The 20422-nt window shown below is 36.0% G+C and overlaps 2 protein-coding genes across 3 annotated transcripts; one reads left to right on the top strand and one right to left on the bottom strand.

Moving 5' to 3' along the window:
* Positions 1-1169: 1169 nt before the first annotated feature.
* On the bottom strand, positions 1170-18693 carry LOC106078769 (uncharacterized). Of its 2 annotated transcripts, none has more exons than XM_056014121.1 (4): positions 17960-18693; positions 4911-5126; positions 2799-2960; positions 1170-2337 (listed from the first exon to the last, which is right to left on the bottom strand). In XM_056014121.1, exons 2-4 carry the CDS (start codon positions 5119-5121, stop codon positions 2120-2122), a joined length of 591 nt encoding a protein of 196 aa, XP_055870096.1. In that variant the 5' UTR covers positions 5122-5126; positions 17960-18693; the 3' UTR covers positions 1170-2119. The 2 variants fall into 2 exon arrangements, with proteins under 2 accessions (XP_055870096.1, XP_055870098.1); XM_056014123.1 differs by lacking the exon at positions 17960-18693 and adding an exon at positions 12858-12972.
* On the top strand, positions 8189-12372 carry LOC106078766 (uncharacterized). Its single transcript, XM_013239774.2, has 2 exons — positions 8189-8346; positions 11229-12372. Exons 1-2 carry the CDS (start codon positions 8280-8282, stop codon positions 12215-12217), a joined length of 1056 nt encoding a protein of 351 aa, XP_013095228.2. The 5' UTR covers positions 8189-8279; the 3' UTR covers positions 12218-12372.
* Positions 18694-20422: the final 1729 nt, after the last annotated feature.

Raw genomic sequence — 20422 nt, 5'->3', positions numbered from 1 at the left:
ATACAAAACAAGGTTCATTGATTTCATTATTTAATAAAATTAACCTTCAAATTTGTGTTTCAAAAGCATTTTTTACATAAATTTGTTCCTTATATCTGCGAATTTAGAAGTCTTGACGAGCATTCTTTCATTAGACAATACCGTAATGTTACACATCTTTGCATTCCTAGGTCTAAAACTCTAATTCAACTTTAAGATGATATAACTCCCGAGCCAAGCCCTTTACCGCTCAGCCACCAAACTAAGAGTAGGAAATAGAAAATGTATTTAATTCATGCTGAGCTCCACGTGAACAAGCTACTATCTTATCTTCAGTTTCTTTACCATTTATTCTTGTCCTGCATTAGTGTCGCTAGTATGTTCATTCCAACACGCTATAAAATAATAAGAGTATTATTTTCATTCAGTAGCAAAGTTAGATAGAAACAATGTAAAAGTTTGAAAAAAGGTACATGTATCAATTTAAAAGCACCAGATTATGTTAGGAATATAGTTTTAAAATATTTTAAAAACACTTGTTGACAATTAGTTTTGAATACCCCCTATACCTAGCAATAATAATAAAGCTTGACTTCGAGTCCAAAAATTAATGAGGAATGCAGTATTTCCCGTGATTACGCAGCCCTGTGACCTACAAATTTTGCCACATCCAGGGCAAGCATAGCCATTGTCCGCCGGAGGCCGATTAATGATTTTCTTTTTCGCCGTCTGCGTCTGTCCTCGGCATCGGATTTTTTGGGGGTCTCCAATGTGTATTTGTGAGTGACCTCCGGCTATCTCGTTCTGAGGTCGCATGCAACAAAGTGCTCTCTTTTATGTCAGCTAACCTGGCAATGATAAGGAGTCTACAAACAGAGTGGTTTTTGGGTGGGGACAGATGGTGACCCAACCAACGAGTCATAATCTACAAACTGCTTTTTCCCCAGATGTCGTCTCACGGCTGATGTGCTACAGAAAAATATTATATCCACAAGTTTGGATCTCCCCCGTCACGGCTGATGTGCTACAGAAAAAGATTATATCCACAAGTTTGGATCTCCCCCGAATGGTTCTAAAATGCATATTAATGGAAGAGTTTATGGGCCTGGAGTTCCGGGAATTAATATATATATATTAGAAATGAAACTGAAGAACAAAATCACTTTGATATTTAAAACACAAAGCAATACAAATGTAACATAAGAATCTTATTATCTTACATTTACTGAAATGTACACTTATTTACAAACATACGCAATATATTTAAGAAAGTTCTATGTTCAACTGCATATGCCAGTATATGGATCAGAATGTCTAAATACAAAACTTGCCACCAAGAGTTTGTTTCCTTCATAACTGTAATGTTAAGAATAAGTAACCAAGCATAGACTGCAAACTACACATTTATTATTTATATGGGATTTAAAAAAAAACGACAGGAGTTTCTAAAAAGTCTTGAGATACTAAGAGTCCAGAATATATGAAGCCTGGCGTGTACATGAAATGCCTTAAATAATTAGAACATTTACAGCTATATTTTACATATTTACATCATATATAATACATCTAAACATTATTTGAGTTTCAAGTTATACAATTATCATGGGATCTAAATTATTGTTATCTCATACGATTTCAGTGTGTGTATGGTGCTCAGTTGGTAATTGGATTTCTCTTATTCACACCAATTTCGAGAATTATGTAAAAAAATTATGGGATTTAAGTATTATGGAAAATTTTAATAAACCAACTTATTGGAATTCAACGTAAACAGAAGAAGCTGGTTAATTAAACCAGCAAGTTATTTTGTTAGAATCCTAAATTGCAATAGAATCCGGTTAAAAGAGCCAACTTGTTATATGACCAAAACGGTTGCGTTCTGATGTGGTTCGATAAACCGGACTCGAATGTAATTGGGAGCCAGGTAAAAACTTTAATGACAAAAAAATCATCTTTACCTGTTGCTACTTCATATGTGATTAAAATAGGGAGATTGGCTAATGAAAAGTATTTGCGAAGTATTGCGTTATAGCATGTGTTCAGTGTTTTTTTTAATTATAGATGTGTTATTTTATGTAGAGATTTCACTCTTTAAGCAGAGCTATCCTTGTCTTGCTGAGATGTCATGTTGCTGACCTATTCAGTGATTCTGAAAGATGTCCACGTGGTCCACATGTTCCACCATCTCGGTGAAGTGGTACTCCAGGGTGCTGCAAAGCCAGCCGCCGATGAGCTCCACGAGGCCGCTGGCGAATACGAGATAGAATGACCAACCGGGCACTGTGTTGTGTGGTATGCTGGGACTCATGGCGTAGACGTCTACCAAAAATATGACACACGCATGTAGGGCGTGAACACCTAAGTGAAAAACAAAAAGTAGAAATACAGTTTACATGATAGTCTAAACAAATGTTTTTAGGGATCATGCTAAATACCAGACAAAATAAAGCATATGTCTATTCTGGTGAACAGTATGTATATACATAGAAACCCCTCTTGAGCTCGGCCTCCGATCTCGTTATGATGGGAAAAACCCAGGTGGAGCTTAGAGATCTGTGTTTCACAAAATAGATGTAAGAAAAATCTATCTCTAAATCTTGGCCTCTGGGAAAAATTCATCCTTGATAATTACTTCCAAAAACAATTCTTTAATCTGGGGCTTACCTCCCTTACAACTCTTTGATTTCGGACTTATCTCCCATGGAACTCTTTAATTTTAAACTTACCTCCAAAGGAACTCTTTGATTTGAAACTTACCTCCCATGGAACTATTTCATTTGGGCCCATTCGCCAATTGAACTCTTTGACTTAAAACTTACCTCCCAATGCAGCGATAGCTACGTTGATCCTGAAGGCAATGTGCTGGTACTCTCTGATGTCTGGGTAGAAAGATCCAAACACCATGACGAGGCTGACGAGTATGCTGGCAGCTCCAAGGACAAGGGACACAATCGTGACGTAGCCAACAAGTTTGGAAAAGTCTTGGTGGTGTCCAGAAGCATAAAGTAACAGAAGGAAAAAAAAATTATTTCGCAACACACCAATATAATTAGACATTGCGAAGCTGATTAACTAAGAACTCTTAATAAATTACCAACGTTGGACAAAAATTATCAGATTCTAAGTTTATATGTATTGCTTACTATGCACCGAATACAACTACAATAAGAGCTTACTATATTTTAATTGTTTGCATTACTTACACATTAATAAGTAATTGTCATACAAAAATAAAATTGGCCTCAACAAGCCAGCCTCAATGCGCTCTTGCGCTATTGACTATCTTATAAGTCGTTTTGGACAAAGTGTAATGAACCAATTTGGACAAAGTGTAATGAACCAATTTGGACAAAGTGTAATGAACCAATTTGGACAAAGTGTAATTAACCAATTTGGACAAAGTGTAATGAACCAATTTGGACAAAGTGTAATGAACCAATTTGGACAAAGTGTAATGAACCAATCTGGACAAAGTGTAATGAACCAATTTGGACAAAGTGTAATGAACCAATTTGGACAAAGTGTAATGAACCAATTTGGACAAAGTGTAATGAACCAATTTTGACAAAGTATAATGAACCAATTTGGACAAAGTGTAATGAACCAATTTGGACAAAGTGTAATGAACCAATTTGGACAAAGTGTAATGAACCAATTTGGACAAAGTGTAATGAACCAATTTGGACAAAGTGTAATGAACCAATTTGGACAAAGTGTAATGAACCAATTTGGACAAAGTGTAATGAACCAATTTGGACAAAGTATAATGAACCAATTTGGACAAAGTTTAAAAAGGCGGAAGACTCACACCGGAAATCAACTGTACTAAACTGCTACTCTTTGTACTGATAAGATATATTTTAGCAAGAAAGTAAGCATTAATAAATTCGATTCTGGATAATCGTATAGCCATTTATTTGGAAAAAATATTAAATATTAAAAAAAAATCTTGAAAATGCTGTGGTAATCGGACTAGCCGTTGTAAAATCTTGGCGGTTAAAAAAAATCAAATGGCTATAGAAAGTAAAGAATATGAAGGGAAATAGAAACAGATTGAGAGATAAAGAGACAGAGAGAGAGAGAGAAAGTATGATAACTATTTAGAGAGACGGGAGTCTAATAGAGATATATTGCGACAAAAGAAGAGAGAGATACTAAAAGATATACCCACAGAAAGAGAGTCAAAGCCAAAGAGAAGGCCAACTAAGAGAAAAGAGAGTCAAAGAATGATGTACACCAAATACAAAGATTGGCAAATGAGCTCATAGACTGGGGAACATAGGAAATGTGAAGCTCATAATCTCCTATTTATTTATTTTTTTTACACACTTCTTGGCATATATTATCTGCTTACTAGACACTTGTGCCATCCATCCATCCATCCATCCATCCCAGTGACGCTAGAGCCTATGGAGGGCTCTGGCCTACTTCAACACATCTCTTCATTCAGATATCTCCTGTTACAAATCTGCCGCCACATCATCATTCCATCGCATTCGGGGTCTGCCTTTGGGTCGCCTGCCTTTTTTTTTTTGCCTGTATACAATTTTCGCTCATATGTTGTCTGATATTCTTTCTAGGTGACCTGCCCAAGGTACTCTGTTCTCTTTTTATTTCAGTTACTATCGTGCCAGGTATAAGTAAATGAGGACTCTAAACGAGATTTTTTTAATTGAGTCTTACCCTCTAAAGTTTAATATTACAAGCCATAAGTAATATTAAAGAATTCAAAATAAAAATTTAATATGTCAAGAAATAGAATCCTTTTAACATAATTTTCTTTATTTTGTTATATTTAATATTCGTTTTTATTATTATTTTAATTTTAAAAATATTTTTGCGATTTGAAGGCCCCTTTATGTGAGGCCTTCATTGCCCTCCTGCTGCCCAGTCTTGCACTGTCGTAAGTCCGGCTCTACTGTTAGAGTTACCTGAATTGCCTCCGTAAGAAGCGTACTGGTCGTAATGATAGTTCCGTCCCTGATGTAAAGTCCAAAACGGGTAAACATCTCCGACCACCAGCAGGACAAAAGCAAGACTAAACAGGAAACAACAGAGTCCTATGCGACGTGAATTGACGTTTTCATTGTGGGCTTGAGTCTTCTTGAATTCTGCAATGTCATCAAACTCTTCTTCGTTCATGGTAACTGATAATGATAAAAAAATTAAAATAAATAAGGTGCACATAATGCAATGGCTTTAAATCACATTGCGTGACCATTTTTAGTAGGCGATTCATGAATGAATAGATCTCAACACGGCTTAGCAGCTTAAGCGTACGAAATGTATTAAAATGCTTTAGAAAATCCAATTTGATTAAAATATGAAACGAATGGACTATAATTAGTTTGTTAAAGTATAAAACTATCTTTGGGAAGAGAAGTTATATCATCTTAGAGTTGAATTAGAATTTTAGATCTAGGAATGCAAAGATGTGTAACATTGCGGTTTTGTCTAATGAAAGAATGCTCGTAAGGAAATCTGAATTCGCAGATATAAGGAACAAATTTATGTAAAAAAATGCTTTTGAAACACACATTTGAAGGTTAATTTTATTATATAACGAATTCAATGAACCTTGTTTTGTATTTTCGTGTGTCAAAGTAAAAAAACTATCTGCGCAAAGTGTAGTTCTTAAAATTAGATCTAGATCTAATTCCTTTCGATCTTTTCTCATGTCAACATTGTAAACATGGCCTAGATTTATAAGATACTATACTTTCATAGAGTTGGTCGACTATTTTTTTGAGGGTCTTAAGATTGTTTTAGGGCTACAATACATACACTATGGTCTAAGTTAGTACCCAAGGAACATTTCTGCCAAATTTTATCAAGATTGGTCAAACGGTTTTGATTTCTATTCGGCACATACATACATACGCCTTACTTTCTACTTTATAATATATATATATATATATATATATATATATATATATATATATATATATATATATATATATATATATATATATACGTGTATAACAAGGCTTTTTTTTCATTTAGATATACAGTGGTAGTATATGCTATATTGAGGATTCTGGCTAGCGAAAACCATTAAAATCATTTATTTCATAATGTCAAGGTTATTACACATTTACACTAAGTGACGTAACGAATTGATAGAGTAATTGAAACGTTTTTATTAAAGTACATTGTGAGCCCTTATAGTTGAGTAATTAAAATAAATCTTTGTCCATTATGTACGTTCGTTGTAGATGCTCACAACGATATGTTTTATAATGGTTAAGGCAAGTACTTTCATTGCATGTTTATTTTCAACACCTATAGGGTCAACCAGCTGTTGATTATACGTTATTTGTCCGTCTGTATGTCTGTCAATTTTTTTAATTAACATACCAAAAACTAAAAATGTGATGCCATCACACTCACTTATTGATCAAGAGATTCTTAAACTGTGGTACGGAATAGCATGAAATTTCGTACACATGTTTCTATTACCTCCTAAGCACTTGGCAATAACAGGATTCGGCATATTCGCTACCTGACCAGAGCAAGCTTTCTTTCAAATCATTGTATTTTATTTTCCATATTTGCCCGAGTGCATTGATCTGCACATAAAAGCATTTATTTAAAAAGATATACGAAAATTTCCGTTTAAAAAAAAAGTTTTTAAATTTTCCCTAAGTCTATTTATTTTTAATACGCCTTATGTCTTTCCCGCTTCATTTTAGACGAGGTCTAAATAAAAAAAAATCCTAATATCATTGAAAAGATAGATCTAGAGTCTTTTTCGTTTTCTGAGAGAGAGAGAGAGAGAGAGAGAGAGAGAAAGAGAGAGAAAGATCAAAGAAGTGTTCTTTGTAAAATTGTCCAAAAAAAAACCAATAATCCAAACAACACTGAAAAGATAAATCTAAAGCTATTGTTATTTAGCTGCATTCAAAAGTGGTAAGATAAACGATTTCAATAAAAAAATAAAACCAAATTGATATTTCTTTTTATTTAGATAATAAAATACCAAAATAAATGTACAAAATAAGAACGGAAATGTGACATTTTATTTGGGCCTTTGGAGCATGAATTCAATTCTCTAGGCCTGAAATTGTTGGTATGAGGTAATGTATGCAGTATTTAATACCGAACATTCCTTGCATTGAACTTCAAGGTTGAAAAAAATGTAAAACTAACCAAAAGAGGGGGGAGGGTTGTCACATACGAAATATAACATAGATTGAATTGAGAAGCCGAAGAAAATGTATAGAGTGTACGAAGAACTAGCTTTTGGTTTTTGGCCTGGGATGGGGAGGGGGGGGTATCGGACAAAGGAAAGTGCTAATAGAATAAACGTGCCCAAAATATAAGTGTGAGAATGTGTCTGGGTGTGTCTGGATGTGTCTGGGGCGCATTATGAAGCGGGTCTTTCCAAATCAAGCCAGAAGTCTGTCAAAAAATTACAAGAGCAGGTTAAAAAACAAAAACAAAACAAAACAAAAAGAAACGAGGGTTCCAGAGAGCGAAGAAAAGTGTGAGAGAGAGATAAAGAGAAAAAAGGAAAGAGAAAGCGGACCGTAAATTTTCATTGTAACAGAAACACTAATTCAAGGGCTAACAATGTATGTAAAGTTGAACGTTAAAATGTGGCCCATTTATTATAATTTTGGAAAATGAGAGTAGAGGGTGTTCCGGCCATAATAAACAATATAAAGCCTGGAAACAAATCAATGGGTTTAGCCGATGTGAGGTCTACAGCTAGTATGCAATATTCATAAACCATTTTTAAAACTTTTTCAGTTGGTGTGCAGTCCACGTAACACTAATGCTAAATATATGCAGATATCGTCATACATTTTGTGGACAATTTGGTCTGGATAGAGAATTGGTTTATAAATCAATTGTCTCTTATTGAATATTTCACACTCTTACCAGAGGGAAATTTTCAGCGTGTGAAAACAAGATAGGTTTGCCATCTGTTACATAGGATACAGCGTGTTACATGTTAAAACGTATATGTTACTAAATGTTTTTACTCTTAAAGAATCCACCTAATAATCATCAATATAATTTTGCCTAAAATAGAAATGTGCATAGGCGTTTCCTTGTGCAAACTTTCAAATGTCATTTTCCAGATATTATTTCTGTAGGAATGGATAACTGCCAATTCTAAATCTAAAGACTGTTCCCATTAATGGTCGCTCCAACTTAGATCTCGAGAGGGTATAAGTAAAGATGTTACAACACTTAGGGTAGCGTTTATGCCTTTACATCTACGTGTATCCTTTATTTAAGCTCGCATTGTGTACGTTGTGAATATTGCGTTGTTCAATAAACTAAACGATACAATGTACACATCACGTACACTAGACACTGTTTTGCTTTTAATAGTGCTTTGGACATTCCTTAGAGCGGGTAACTATTTTAGATACATCTTATCTTATAAGAGGCGCTTAGGCTGAGTGGTAAAGCGCTTGGATTCCTTACAGGGTTTAAATCCTGGTGAAGACTGGGATCTTTACTGAGTAAAGGGTAATAGGTACCTGACATTTGTTGGGGAAAAGTAATGGCGGTTGGTTGTTGTGCTAGTCACATGACACCCTCGTTAACGGTAGGCCACAGAAACAGAAGACCCATAACTAGAAACACAGTGTATTTTAAATACTAAATCCATATAGCTCGAATGAAAGTTAACCACAGTACTTACAGATACCGAGTTTTTTTTTTTGTTGCCCCTTTTAAGGCCTAAAAAGTTTTTCTGGTGTTTAATTACAAGAGTAGGGTATTTTAGTAAAATTGGTATCCCACCTGTGCGATATGAGCTGATTTTGACCATGATGTCAATCAATATTTTCTAAAAAAATTTATTAAGGGGAGGTATCCCTGAAAATCTTATTTTTGTCATTTCTAAAGCTAGGCCTTTGAAATTTGTTATATAATGATATTCTAAAATAAATAATGCTAAAAAAAAGTTTTTTTAATGATGGTTGCCATGGTAACAGCGGCCATATTGTTTATTGTATACAAATTAAAACTCTGAATTTTGTAAAAACTATTGATCAGAAATACATGAAATTGAATTAAAAGATAAGAAAAAAGGATCCTCTAAATTGGTACAACATCAGAATTACAGATTTAAGTATGTTAAATTTTTTACAAATTTTTGAATTTTTAGTATTTTTTAGACCTAAAAAAACAGGATAAATAAAAGTAAATAAAATATTGAAAACAAATCATTGTACGAGTTAAGTTAATGATGTCCTTAAGAAGTGTTTCAAATTTCAATAAAATCTATCAAGTAGTTTAGGAGAAATTCCTAGTAAGGCACAATGACATGTGCAAAAACTAACATTTTGAGAAAAATGAGTTTAAAGTATAAATTTTATTAAGATTTTGTCTTATAGCCCTTACAAAAACATTTAAAAAAACATGTTTTAGAGACAGATTTAAGCAATAAAAATGATAGTAATGTAAAGAAAAATGATTGATCTACTTAATTATGTTATTAGTTAAAAATCGATATCCTAGACCTAAAACTCGATTTTCTCTAGGGATACCTCCCCCCTTAAAACAAGTATCTGTTTCGCTGTCACTTAAAATGATTTATGACATGACTACAAACGTAACGCCAGGGAGCCATCCCAGTATCACTTGCTCTAGTAATGTATGTGTCTTTGTTGGTCTCAGCATCTTCGTGGCGGCCTCTGGAAAAGCTGCAAACGTCTGAAGCAGCGGCTAACGTGGTACAACCTCCACTCGTGAGAGGCGGATCAACCACAGACGAGGGAGTTGTGACCCTCAACCAACCGACTGTGGCGGCACCACGAAACAAGGAAAAGGGGACCTAGGTGCAACTCAACAGCTTAAGGATATACAACTGAACGTCAACAGGCAGCTTCGGTGTTCAAGCGGCCTGATACCGAGAGGTTGTGTGCTAAGTACGAGGCCGATGTGGTAATGAGACAGGAAGCTGGTACGCCCATAAGCAATGTCTCTGTTGCTCTCAGAGTTTTCGGCTTTCCAGTGCTCTTGCGAAAAATGCCAGGAGTTAGTCACATTTGTCAGAAATCCACTACTTGATTATGTCGTGGAAAAAGCTTCCAAACGGCCTAGAAGAACCGATACGCTGACGATGGAGGTATACAAAAGGGGTTAAAAGTTGGTCTGCACGAACGTTTATAACCCTCCGAGGATGGATATTCTCCTCGACCTAGAAATTTCAACGCCAAGCTTGGGGTTGTTCAGCAGAGTGGGGGATTGTAAAAAAGGGGTCGCCGAGCCTAAAAGGTTGAGAACCGCTGTGTTAAAGAAATGCGAGTTCCCACCTACGTTCGCATATACGGGTCACGGAGGGGAGTCTAAACCTGACCTGACTCTTGTGACCGCGGACATAGTCGCACAAAGTAGAGCAGACGTATTTAAGGACGTCTGGAGTGATCACCTGCAGCTTCTAGTACCTTTTGACCTCAGAGAGGTAAAGTAAAACGCATGTCCGAAACGAAAGTGGGCATGAGAAAGGAAATTGGTGCGTATCACGCTAAATTAAAATTGACAAGAGGGATCTATTAGTCTTGTTATAATGTTGTTATAATGTTGTTATAATGTTGTTATAATCTCGTTATAATGTTGTTATAATGTTGTTGTAATGTTGTTATAATGTTGTTATAATGTTGTTTATGTTCATTACATACCACCTCGTCTACACGCTGCCATAGCATTCTAAGATGTTTTAAGATTTGTGGGACCTGTATTGCATTGACATTATTGGTCCAGTTCTCCTGACCATCTCGAGTCACTGTTAGAACTTTGCGTTACGAATACGAAGCAACAATGTCTCTCCGTGTGATCGCGCAAAGAAGAATCGCCGATACCGGACACTGTACTTGCTTGTATGTTGTGTGTTGTCTAACTCTAACACTACTTCACTTAAACACGAGTTCCAAAATATCCTAGGGACACCACACTTAACTATGACATACTTAATAGAACTGATAAATAATTGAACCGATGTTTATTTTAGATGGAGACGATCGTCTTGTCTCTCTCTCCGTCATTTACTTATGAGTCTCATCAATATCCTTCTTTCTACAAGCCCTAGCCCTATTCTTCTATCGTGTACCCGTATTCTGCAACGTCATTCGTATATTTGACTGCGTCACTTCTTTTTTACCGATGCTAAAAACACTGCACAATATATTTATTTACAAAATGAACATAATCTCTAACCCTAAGCTAGGTCACTACAATACATATTGTAAAAGAAACAAAAATAATAATATATATCTTTTTTTTTCCAGATTTAATAACTAATATAGAACCTGCAGAATTCCAAATAGGGCTGACCAGAAGTCTTAAAGTCGAATGCCTTTACAGGCGTGACAAAAATTCGACCCTGACCTTTCTGATGTCTCTGTCCTTATACTTTTCCCCAAGTACCAAAGAACCTGAGTACACAGATCTAGTCACCATCAACAGCTTCGACTCTCGTGTCTACGGAAATGTAGCAAATAGTTCAGATACGGAAATCTTTGGCTCTATAAATAACACAGCGGAATCAATGCTGCGCATTGTTTGGAAATACCCGCAAGAGAACAGAGTTGGTGTGTACAGGTGCGAAGCGAATGGAATAAATCCATTGGGCAAACCCGCTTCTACCTTCAGCACTTCTTTGGCGTCTGGTTCGTTTCCTAGAAATGAACAGGTGGTAGATGCATTTAAAAAACTAACAGATCTCGTGGAGCAGCTCCAGGCGGACTTAAAATCAACCAATCAAAACGTCGTCAATATGGATAAAACACTCGAAAAGCAGAGTGAGGATATAACTCTCTTTCAGAATAAAGTATACACTTTTAACAGCAAGACTTTGTCGGCTTTAAAGTACGCAATTTTTTATCCTTCCCATCTCATCGACGGTCGTCGCTACTGGCTAACAAACAGAGAGTACTTCTTCAAGGTGACGGAGGCTGAGTCTTTCTGTGAGTTTTTTGGTGGGTATCTAGCAGAAATTGATTCCGACAGAGAGTTGAACATAATTTATGATTATATTAGGAACAATACTTTATTTAATATTGTTTATGTTGGTGGGACAGACGAAGAGCAGGAGGGGGTATGGAAGTACAAACACAGTAACACCAGAGTCAAATATTTAGACTGGAACGGTGGTGAACCAAATGGAGGTCGAGGTGAAAACTGTCTGGCTTATCTTCTAAATGGTAAATTAATTGATAACTCGTGCTCTTTCTATCCGTATGACAAAGTAGGTTTTCTATGTGAAATACCAGAATAAATAATCTATAGTGCAAATAAATCATGTGTTTATTTTTTTACAAGGTTAGATTACTATGATCCTCAGACCAGAGAAGATCTCGAATGAGAAGCTGTGGCCAAGAACAAAGCACCAGCCCATTGAAGTAGATAGCCTGTAGATAAAAGTAGATAGTAGTTGCAAGCCCGCATCCAACATAACAAGGCAAGCCTAACCGGGAAAGAGGAAGAGGGACGGCTCAGGAAAAAATTGCTCCGCGATTTTGAAGCAGAATCCAAGCAGATGGCCAAGACCTGGGGGCAGTTAGAGAGACTCGCCCTGAACCGAGACGCCTGGAGGAAGCTGATAGGTGACCAGTGCCCCAGAAGGGACCACAGGCAGAGATGAGATGAGATGAAATATTAAACTGTAAAGTCTGTAAACGACCTTTTGTACAAGAGAATAAAAATCACAGCCCCCCCCCCCCCAGTGCACCACCACTTAAAAAAGATATTATTATAGGGATTAATATAAAACCTTATACAGTGCAATACAGGTCTTCGTGCTTTTCCAAGTGGCATAAGCATTTCATTAAGTGTCACCCAACAATTATTTCTACAAATACCAAGACAGCCAGCCCCTCCTTGGCTCCAGTTTAAGTTAGTAATAAAATTTTTCTTACCTTAATTCAAACTTACAAGTTATACTAGGGACTTCAGAAGAAAGCTAACAAGATAATCACAAGATAGCTCAAAGAAATATTAAACTAACTATCAAACAAAGACCTAACTAAAGTGAATATGAGAAAAAAAGTAAACACACAAAAATGTTGGAGTGTGTGTATTTTATAGATATATTCTTTTGTTAAACGTTAATGTGTGTTTTTTAAGGGAGCAAACACAACAACAACAATAACAAAACAATACAAGAAAGTTTATTGAAAGGTTCTATTGTAGGGTACGGGTGAGAGAGGCAGTGCTATGCTATACAGCTACATCTCAAGATAACAGGTTGTGGAGGACCTATTATCAAAACTGTATTGTTTCCAACAGAAGGCGACATTTATGTGTTGTTTTTTTTCCGACCACCTGACATAGGTAGATGTGTGAAGGTATTTATTTGTTTTCCACAATGGAAGACATGTCAACACTGTATCCCCGTGTATTCGCACAAACTAGTTTGCTGTTTTACCTGAGCCACCTGACTCAGACATTAAAAGTTCACCTTTCAGACCTTTCAATCTATAGGGTAGATGTTTCCTTGGCCAACGGTTAACAGGGTGTCATGTGACCATCACAACGACCAACCACCTTTACTTTCCCCAATTAAAATCAGGTACCCATTAGAGAAGGGTGGACTTTGGGGCGCCCTAAAAATCCAAATTTAAAAATCCCAGTCATTATCGGGATTCAAACCCAGGGCTTCAGGTTCGGAAGCCAAGCGAGTAACCACTCAACCACCGCGACTCCTTATTTAGCCAATACTTATAAGATAATGAGGTAGATAGATAGAGAGAGAGAGAGAGAGACATAGATAGAAAGAAAGATAGATAGATAGATAGATAGATAGATAGATAGATAGATAGATAGATAGATAGATAGATAGATAGATAGATAGATAGATAGATAGATAGATAGATAGATAGATAGATTACATGACTTGGCCTATTTCAATCACATTCACTTCATAGTAGTTCATAGAACTGAAATGAAAGGCTGGACACCAGCTAAGGTCGGAAAAATGTCACCCACACAGCAGTCCTCTTATCATCTCCATACATCTGATGGAATCGGCAGGTAGCGATCAAGTTTGGAATTAGTGTGTCGCACTTTCTTATATGGCGTTGCGCCGGCTTCTGATTTTTTTTTCGACCTTTACTACCAAAGCCTTTTCAAGTTTTGGTATAGCCGAAAGGCAGCAGATTTAGATTCGGTTTTCCAATTCGATATCTAGGGATTGCTAACAAACCCAAAGTTTTCTTGATTCTCGTGCCAGTTGCTCGTCTTTGACCCGTCTACTTTCAGTGATAACAGTTCCGTCGAAACTTAAACATTTTAATAAAATTATTTTTACCATTGACTACTTAAAAAAAAATAAAGTCGAAACCGTTTAATAGGACTTCCGGTTATTAGGTCCAAAACGACTAAGTCTTTGTATGGTCCGGTTAAACCGTTTCGACTGTATAAGCGAATTGTTAATCGTGTTTAAATGATCATTAAGACTAATCTCGAAACTTTTATAGAAGAAATAAAAAGTAAAAAAGTTCCCCTTTCAGATCTTGTGGGCTATAAGGTAGATGATGTAAAGCTCATCTGTTTCTGTGGCCCTACGGTTAACGAGGGCGCCATGTGGCCAGCACTACGACCAACCGCCTTTACTTTTCCCTAAGAGCTGGCTGGACTCAGAGGCGCCCGAAGATTCCGAAATTAAAAATCCAAGTCTTCACCAGGATGTGAACTCCAGACCCCGGTTCGGAAGCCAAGCGCTATATCTCTTAGCCACCGCGCCAGTAGAAGAAATAATTGTTGGCGATTTTGTAAATATATATATATATATATATATTATATATATATTCACATGTTAAATTTTGTAAACTGTAATGGTAGTTTGTGCTTACATTACGTAAAAGAAATTATTTACACATTTGTTTTGGTTGAACAACTCTTTTTAAATTCATCCCTTTATGTATTTCTCGACTGAATTGATCCAGGACCTGTCAGACAAGACATTCCAGCCGATCTTCTATTCTTAAAATCAGATACGTCGACGTCGCTATCAACGAGACTGCATACGTCAGTCTTTGATGTCATTGGTCGTTCAACTTCTAATACATTTTGTGTTTGACCCGGTGAACTGTTCAGTGAAAAAAGGTATTTAAAAAAAAATGCCCATGGCAAGGGGAGAATACCTACAAGTAAACACTTGTTGGATGAGAGCATAGACATATATATATATAGACTGGACGATAAAGAACAAATTATTATCGGAAATATTTGGGAAAAGATAAGTTTGTAGATCCACATCACAAACCTATATATATTTGCCTATGTCTATGATTATAAAACAAAGACAAAATATTGGGAATATGGCAGTTTTGCACTTTTCAAAACTAAAGATCAAAGGTATATATTGGCTGAAATGTTAGTCCTAGAATTTATAGCTCAATCGCCGCCATTTTTTTTTCACATAGATATAGTACATAAAACATATTGACTCCCCCCAAATAAAAATAACTTCCTACTTCCAGTCTATATTTATTTATGTCTATGGATGAGAGTTACTGAAGAGTTATGTTCCCAAAGCTTTGCAGATTGACTGCAGGAAGTGATCTATGTTTAGATGTTTTTAATTTGCTTAGAATACACACAAAAGTGAAGTTTAAGAAACTTGGTAGTATAAACAAAGATGATTTCCTTAACATCGTGACGATTCAGCAATAAGTCTGTGAGATAAAGAATGTAAGGAGGGTTGCAACGCCTTTATTCTTTAAAGATGGCTGCGTTAAGATGCTAGTATAAAGATGATTTTGTATACGATGATTCTGTACAGATGACTCCGTTAAGTTAGTAAAACTTTATAAGAATAAAAACAAACACGTGACGATGAGGAGGAAGATTGTGGACTAGCACCGGACTCAATTCCAAATTTTGTCTTCTATCATAATAACAACGTGGCTAAAGTAGAAAGACATGCGAATACATTAATTATGATTAATATGATGACGAAGAAAAGTAAGGAAAAAAGAGAGTGAGAGGGAGAGAGAGAAATTTAGAGAGAGTGAAGTGAAAATGGCGTGTACAAACTTTTTACTAGACAGAGTTCAAATGAGCTTAGTAAATAAAAGTCAAGTCAGACTGACTCATACAATAAATGATAATGAAACGCATGGAGTTTGCTCTAAAATTGAAACTAACTCCCATACTACTAACTCTTTTTAACACAATTAATCTGAACAACTTGTTAAACAAGCCCTAACATTTTTAATTACCACCGGTCTATATCACCCGAATACCAAAGTCCATGTGTTGTAGGTTAATTTACCTACAAAAATTCAAATCGAGAGTGGTGGTCTAATTTCTTTCTATTCTTTGATTGAACATTGCAGGTGGCGATGACTCAAACTTGTTAATTACGTTAGCCGCTCTGGGTTGGTAAACTCAATAACCAATCTTAGGGATGTCGCTGTTAACAGTTGATAATAAAAGTTTTGTTTTCTTTCACCGTATTTAAAGTTTAAAGTACAAATCATAATTAAAATTAACTTAAAAAAGAAGACATAACGAGCAGTTCAATCGTTTTCATAAACAAAGTTTGACACTCGGATATTTAAAATGTTTATGAGAGTGTTGAAACGACACACTGAGAGTTGTGTTTTTGTATGTTTTTTAATGTATGATATATTTGCTTTATGTATGAATCAAACTAGCCGCCCATGGGAGAGAGAGAGAGAGAGAGAGAGAGAGAGAGAGAGTAGCAGAGTAAGTAAAAATCTGGAGATAATACAACATTATACTTCAAATGCTCTTTATTACATTTCAAACCAGACCAGAAGCCAAGTGCATTGAGTTCTGTATTTAAGGACATTCTTTGTGAAAGAGCCTTAGTAAGTGTGTGTGTGTGTGTTTGAGCAGTTGTGAGAGTATATATATGTGCATTATGGAGTGTGTGTGCGAGTTTTTGATGTAACCACGAGAAAAGGGAGAGGCGGATGGTTTGTTAGTGGAGGCTCAAAACCGGTCTGTAGAGCAGATGATGTAAAGTTCATCTGTTTCTGTGGCCTACGGTTAACGAGGGTGTCATGTGGCCAGCACAACGATCAACCGCCTTTACTTTTCCACAACTAATGTCAGGTACCCATTAGAGCTGAGTGGACTCAGAGGCGCCCGAAGATTATAAAATTAAATATCCCAGTCATAACCAGGATTCGAACCCCGGACTCCGGTTCAGAAGCCAAGCGCTTTAACGCTCAGGTACCGCGCTGATAAAAATTCTGATGAGCTTACGAGGTAATCTTTTCTTGTTCAAGTTAATAAATACTGTGAAAGTTGAAATGGTAAGAAACAGGAAGAGACCTGAGACAAAAAAGATGTGAGACAAAAGAGTCGTGTATTATTAGTGAGCTATATCTTGTTTAAATTCTCATTTCCCATTTGTTACTACATACCTTGACTTTCATCTTGAATATGTGTATGTTTATAAAAAAAAATGTATATTCAGTGTAGTTTTCAAAGAGATTGTTGGTGTCATTTCTACTTCTGCATTAAGAATTGTATACGCCTTCCTCGGTTTATTTATACAAGCTGTTTGGAGCGACAAACACGTGACTGCACCAGTGTTAGGAGTTTTCTCTTTGGATAGACCTTAGAAAATATAATTTTAAAAGTAAAGATCTTTGCCGAGAACTTGGTTCAGGTAAAGTTTAGAGCTCATCTGACAAGTCAGAATCTACGAATGTCATGTGACCAGGTTTTGAGCTATGACCATACGCTTCCCTAATTCGAGACTATTCGATATAGATGTTACCACGTCGCTATTCGTCTAAACTGCCCACAGTGCCCCACAGGATGTGACTTTGCAGGCCAGTGTTCTATAACGATTGGTTTCACTTTAATCGGGTATTATTTTTGGGAGTATACAACGCAAGTAGGCCTTGAAGAACTAAAACTATACTACTATTATTTAGTGATTTTTTTTTTCGGAAATTTTCGGAAATAGAAGCAAGGTCATGCTTAGATAATTACATGTACAGAACCAAAAAGCAGCAGCAAATGATACGATTCTTACCTGGTGATGTTATGTAAATACTTGGTTTGAAGGTATTATTCAAAATGTATCCAATACGAGACACTCAGATGGCCTTAGATACCAATAGAGGGCAAATAGACTGGATGTTGACATTCGTCCAATACAAATAAACTTCACAGCAGTACGAAGCATGCTACTTTTGGAACAAACTCTTCTTTTTTGTGTGTCATCAGTGTCTAGAGATATTTCACTAGATTAAAAAAAGCCTTCCGAACATTTGAGGCTTTAAATTGACCTATTTAATTTTATTATCCTATTGGGTTCAATGTGTTACTTTTTTTCTACTCTACGGAATGGAAGAAATTCCTTATTGATGCACTATAGATGATCATAAAAGAATTGACGAAATCATAATGTATATTAATCCACTTTGTCTACGAATCACCACAGTGTGCGTCTTGTCAACACAGACTAGAGAAGATGTCGTTATGTTATGAAGTTAACTAAGAGACACATCAATCGAAACGACAAGGAACACTTGCATGATAACATATTGTGAATGTGTTTAGTCAACCCTTGAAGCACGTTCGTGTTGCAAGCCCGTGGTCTTAGCATCGGGAACAAAGTAATAGGTTAAAGGGCTTTTTAAAGTTCACGAACCTTGTCATTCAGCCTGGTATTGTGTAGATAGCGCACGAGTGATCCTATGTGTTGTGCAGTGAAGTCCTCTTTGTTCAACGTATGTGCAATGTTGTGTGTCTTTTTGTGTTGATATGGGAATCTATCTATGTATCTCTCTCTCTCTCTCTCTCTCTCTCTCTCTCTGTATATATATATATACATACATATATATTACACACGTGAGTGTATTTATGTAAGCAGACAATACTGCACTTATGATTACAAAACTACATCACACCTGTTGACAACACTCTCAATGTAAAGACACACACAAAGCCTGTCAGGAAGACACAAAGATAAAAGCGAGTTTATTGTTCCAAATGCTAGGACGTATAAGCCCAAGTTCTTTTTCTTCCATCGTGCCCTTGGAAGCGGTTGCCTAAATCAGACAGGGAGACAGATGACTAAACAAAGACTCTTATTGTGTGTCATGTCCTCCCGCTGTCTCGTACAGAATCTATTTGCCTCTATGTACACGAAGGCAAGGTTTACCTTTCAAAGCGTTGTCGAGAGAAGGAGCACATCGAAAACTAAGCTATTCTTTTGCTGTGTCTTGACATTTGAAAGCACAATGGCTGCATGGTCTAGCGGTACGCGTTCTGGACTGTCGTTCGGGGTTTTAAAGGTTCCGAGTTTGAACCCTGCCCGCTGCCATCCCTCTTCGTCCTGCGGGAGGTTTGGACTAGAATGTAATTATCTTCACTTCTGAAGGAACATCCGAAACATGTAGAACGTTTGATAACTCTGAAGTTTGAATTTGAAAACATCTCAACTTCAGCTTAAGTTGTTTTTTTCTAGAGGATTTCAAATGTAATAATATAGCCCTCTATCTTAGCTTACCATTGAGTAGCAAACAAAAAGTGAGTTATATAAAAAGACACAAAATAAAAGAAACAGCTGTAGTATGTGTGTTACAAGCTTATATCTATAATCTAATAAAATGTTTATAATTCTGTTCATAAAACAAAAAAATATTGCTATAAAAGTTTAAATAATATCACTATATATGTAGAAAGTACTTCACAACTGTACATAAACCAGTATCATGATAAGATAAATAAAATGTGCATTTAATTTTCATTTATATAAATGTTCATAATACATAATAATTTTTAAATGCATAATACTATCATAATACATTTAAGGCTTATAAAACATGCTCCAATTGTCCATCTGTGCAAAACATACATTTATATGAAAAATACAATTTTATTTACGCCAGTTTGCATTGGGGAAAAAAGCAGCAATGATAATCAAATCCTCAGGTTAACAAAATAGTCAAAATGCCTTCTGAGACTAAACGAAAAATCTAATCTTGAGAAATAAAACACAGTGTTTCGCTCGGCCATCACTCTCTAGCGTTGAGCGGGTTTAGGGCTAGGATGTAATAATCTTCAAGGCCGAATGCACTTCCAAAATGTGTCAAACAAAAACAGCAGTTCATACAATGTCTTTGTGTTGTCTGTCTGTCACTTAGATTGTTATTTGACTCATCTAAGATGTTTACGATTACTTCATTAACTAATCGTTTTCTTATCATGAGCATCTTACATCTCTTAAATGAAGATGAGTAGAGACTACCAAAAGTTATTACTAATATTTGGTTCAAAATACAAAATGAGACTAAAGTCGTTGATATCATAAGAAATGTGCCAATATATATTTCTGTTGTTGTTTTTTTTCAGTCACAAGGTGAAAAAGTAGGTATCATGTGACACACAAAATAAAAACAAAAAGGTCAAATACAACGGTCACACATAATGGTAACTTGCGAGATTTTAAGGACTCCCTTGAGTCCACCAAACTTTAATGGGTACCTAA

This window comes from Biomphalaria glabrata, chromosome 16 (assembly GCF_947242115.1).
Source record: "Biomphalaria glabrata chromosome 16, xgBioGlab47.1, whole genome shotgun sequence".
NCBI lineage: Eukaryota > Metazoa > Mollusca > Gastropoda > Planorbidae > Biomphalaria > Biomphalaria glabrata.
This window is presented reverse-complemented; position numbering and strand designations above follow the sequence as displayed.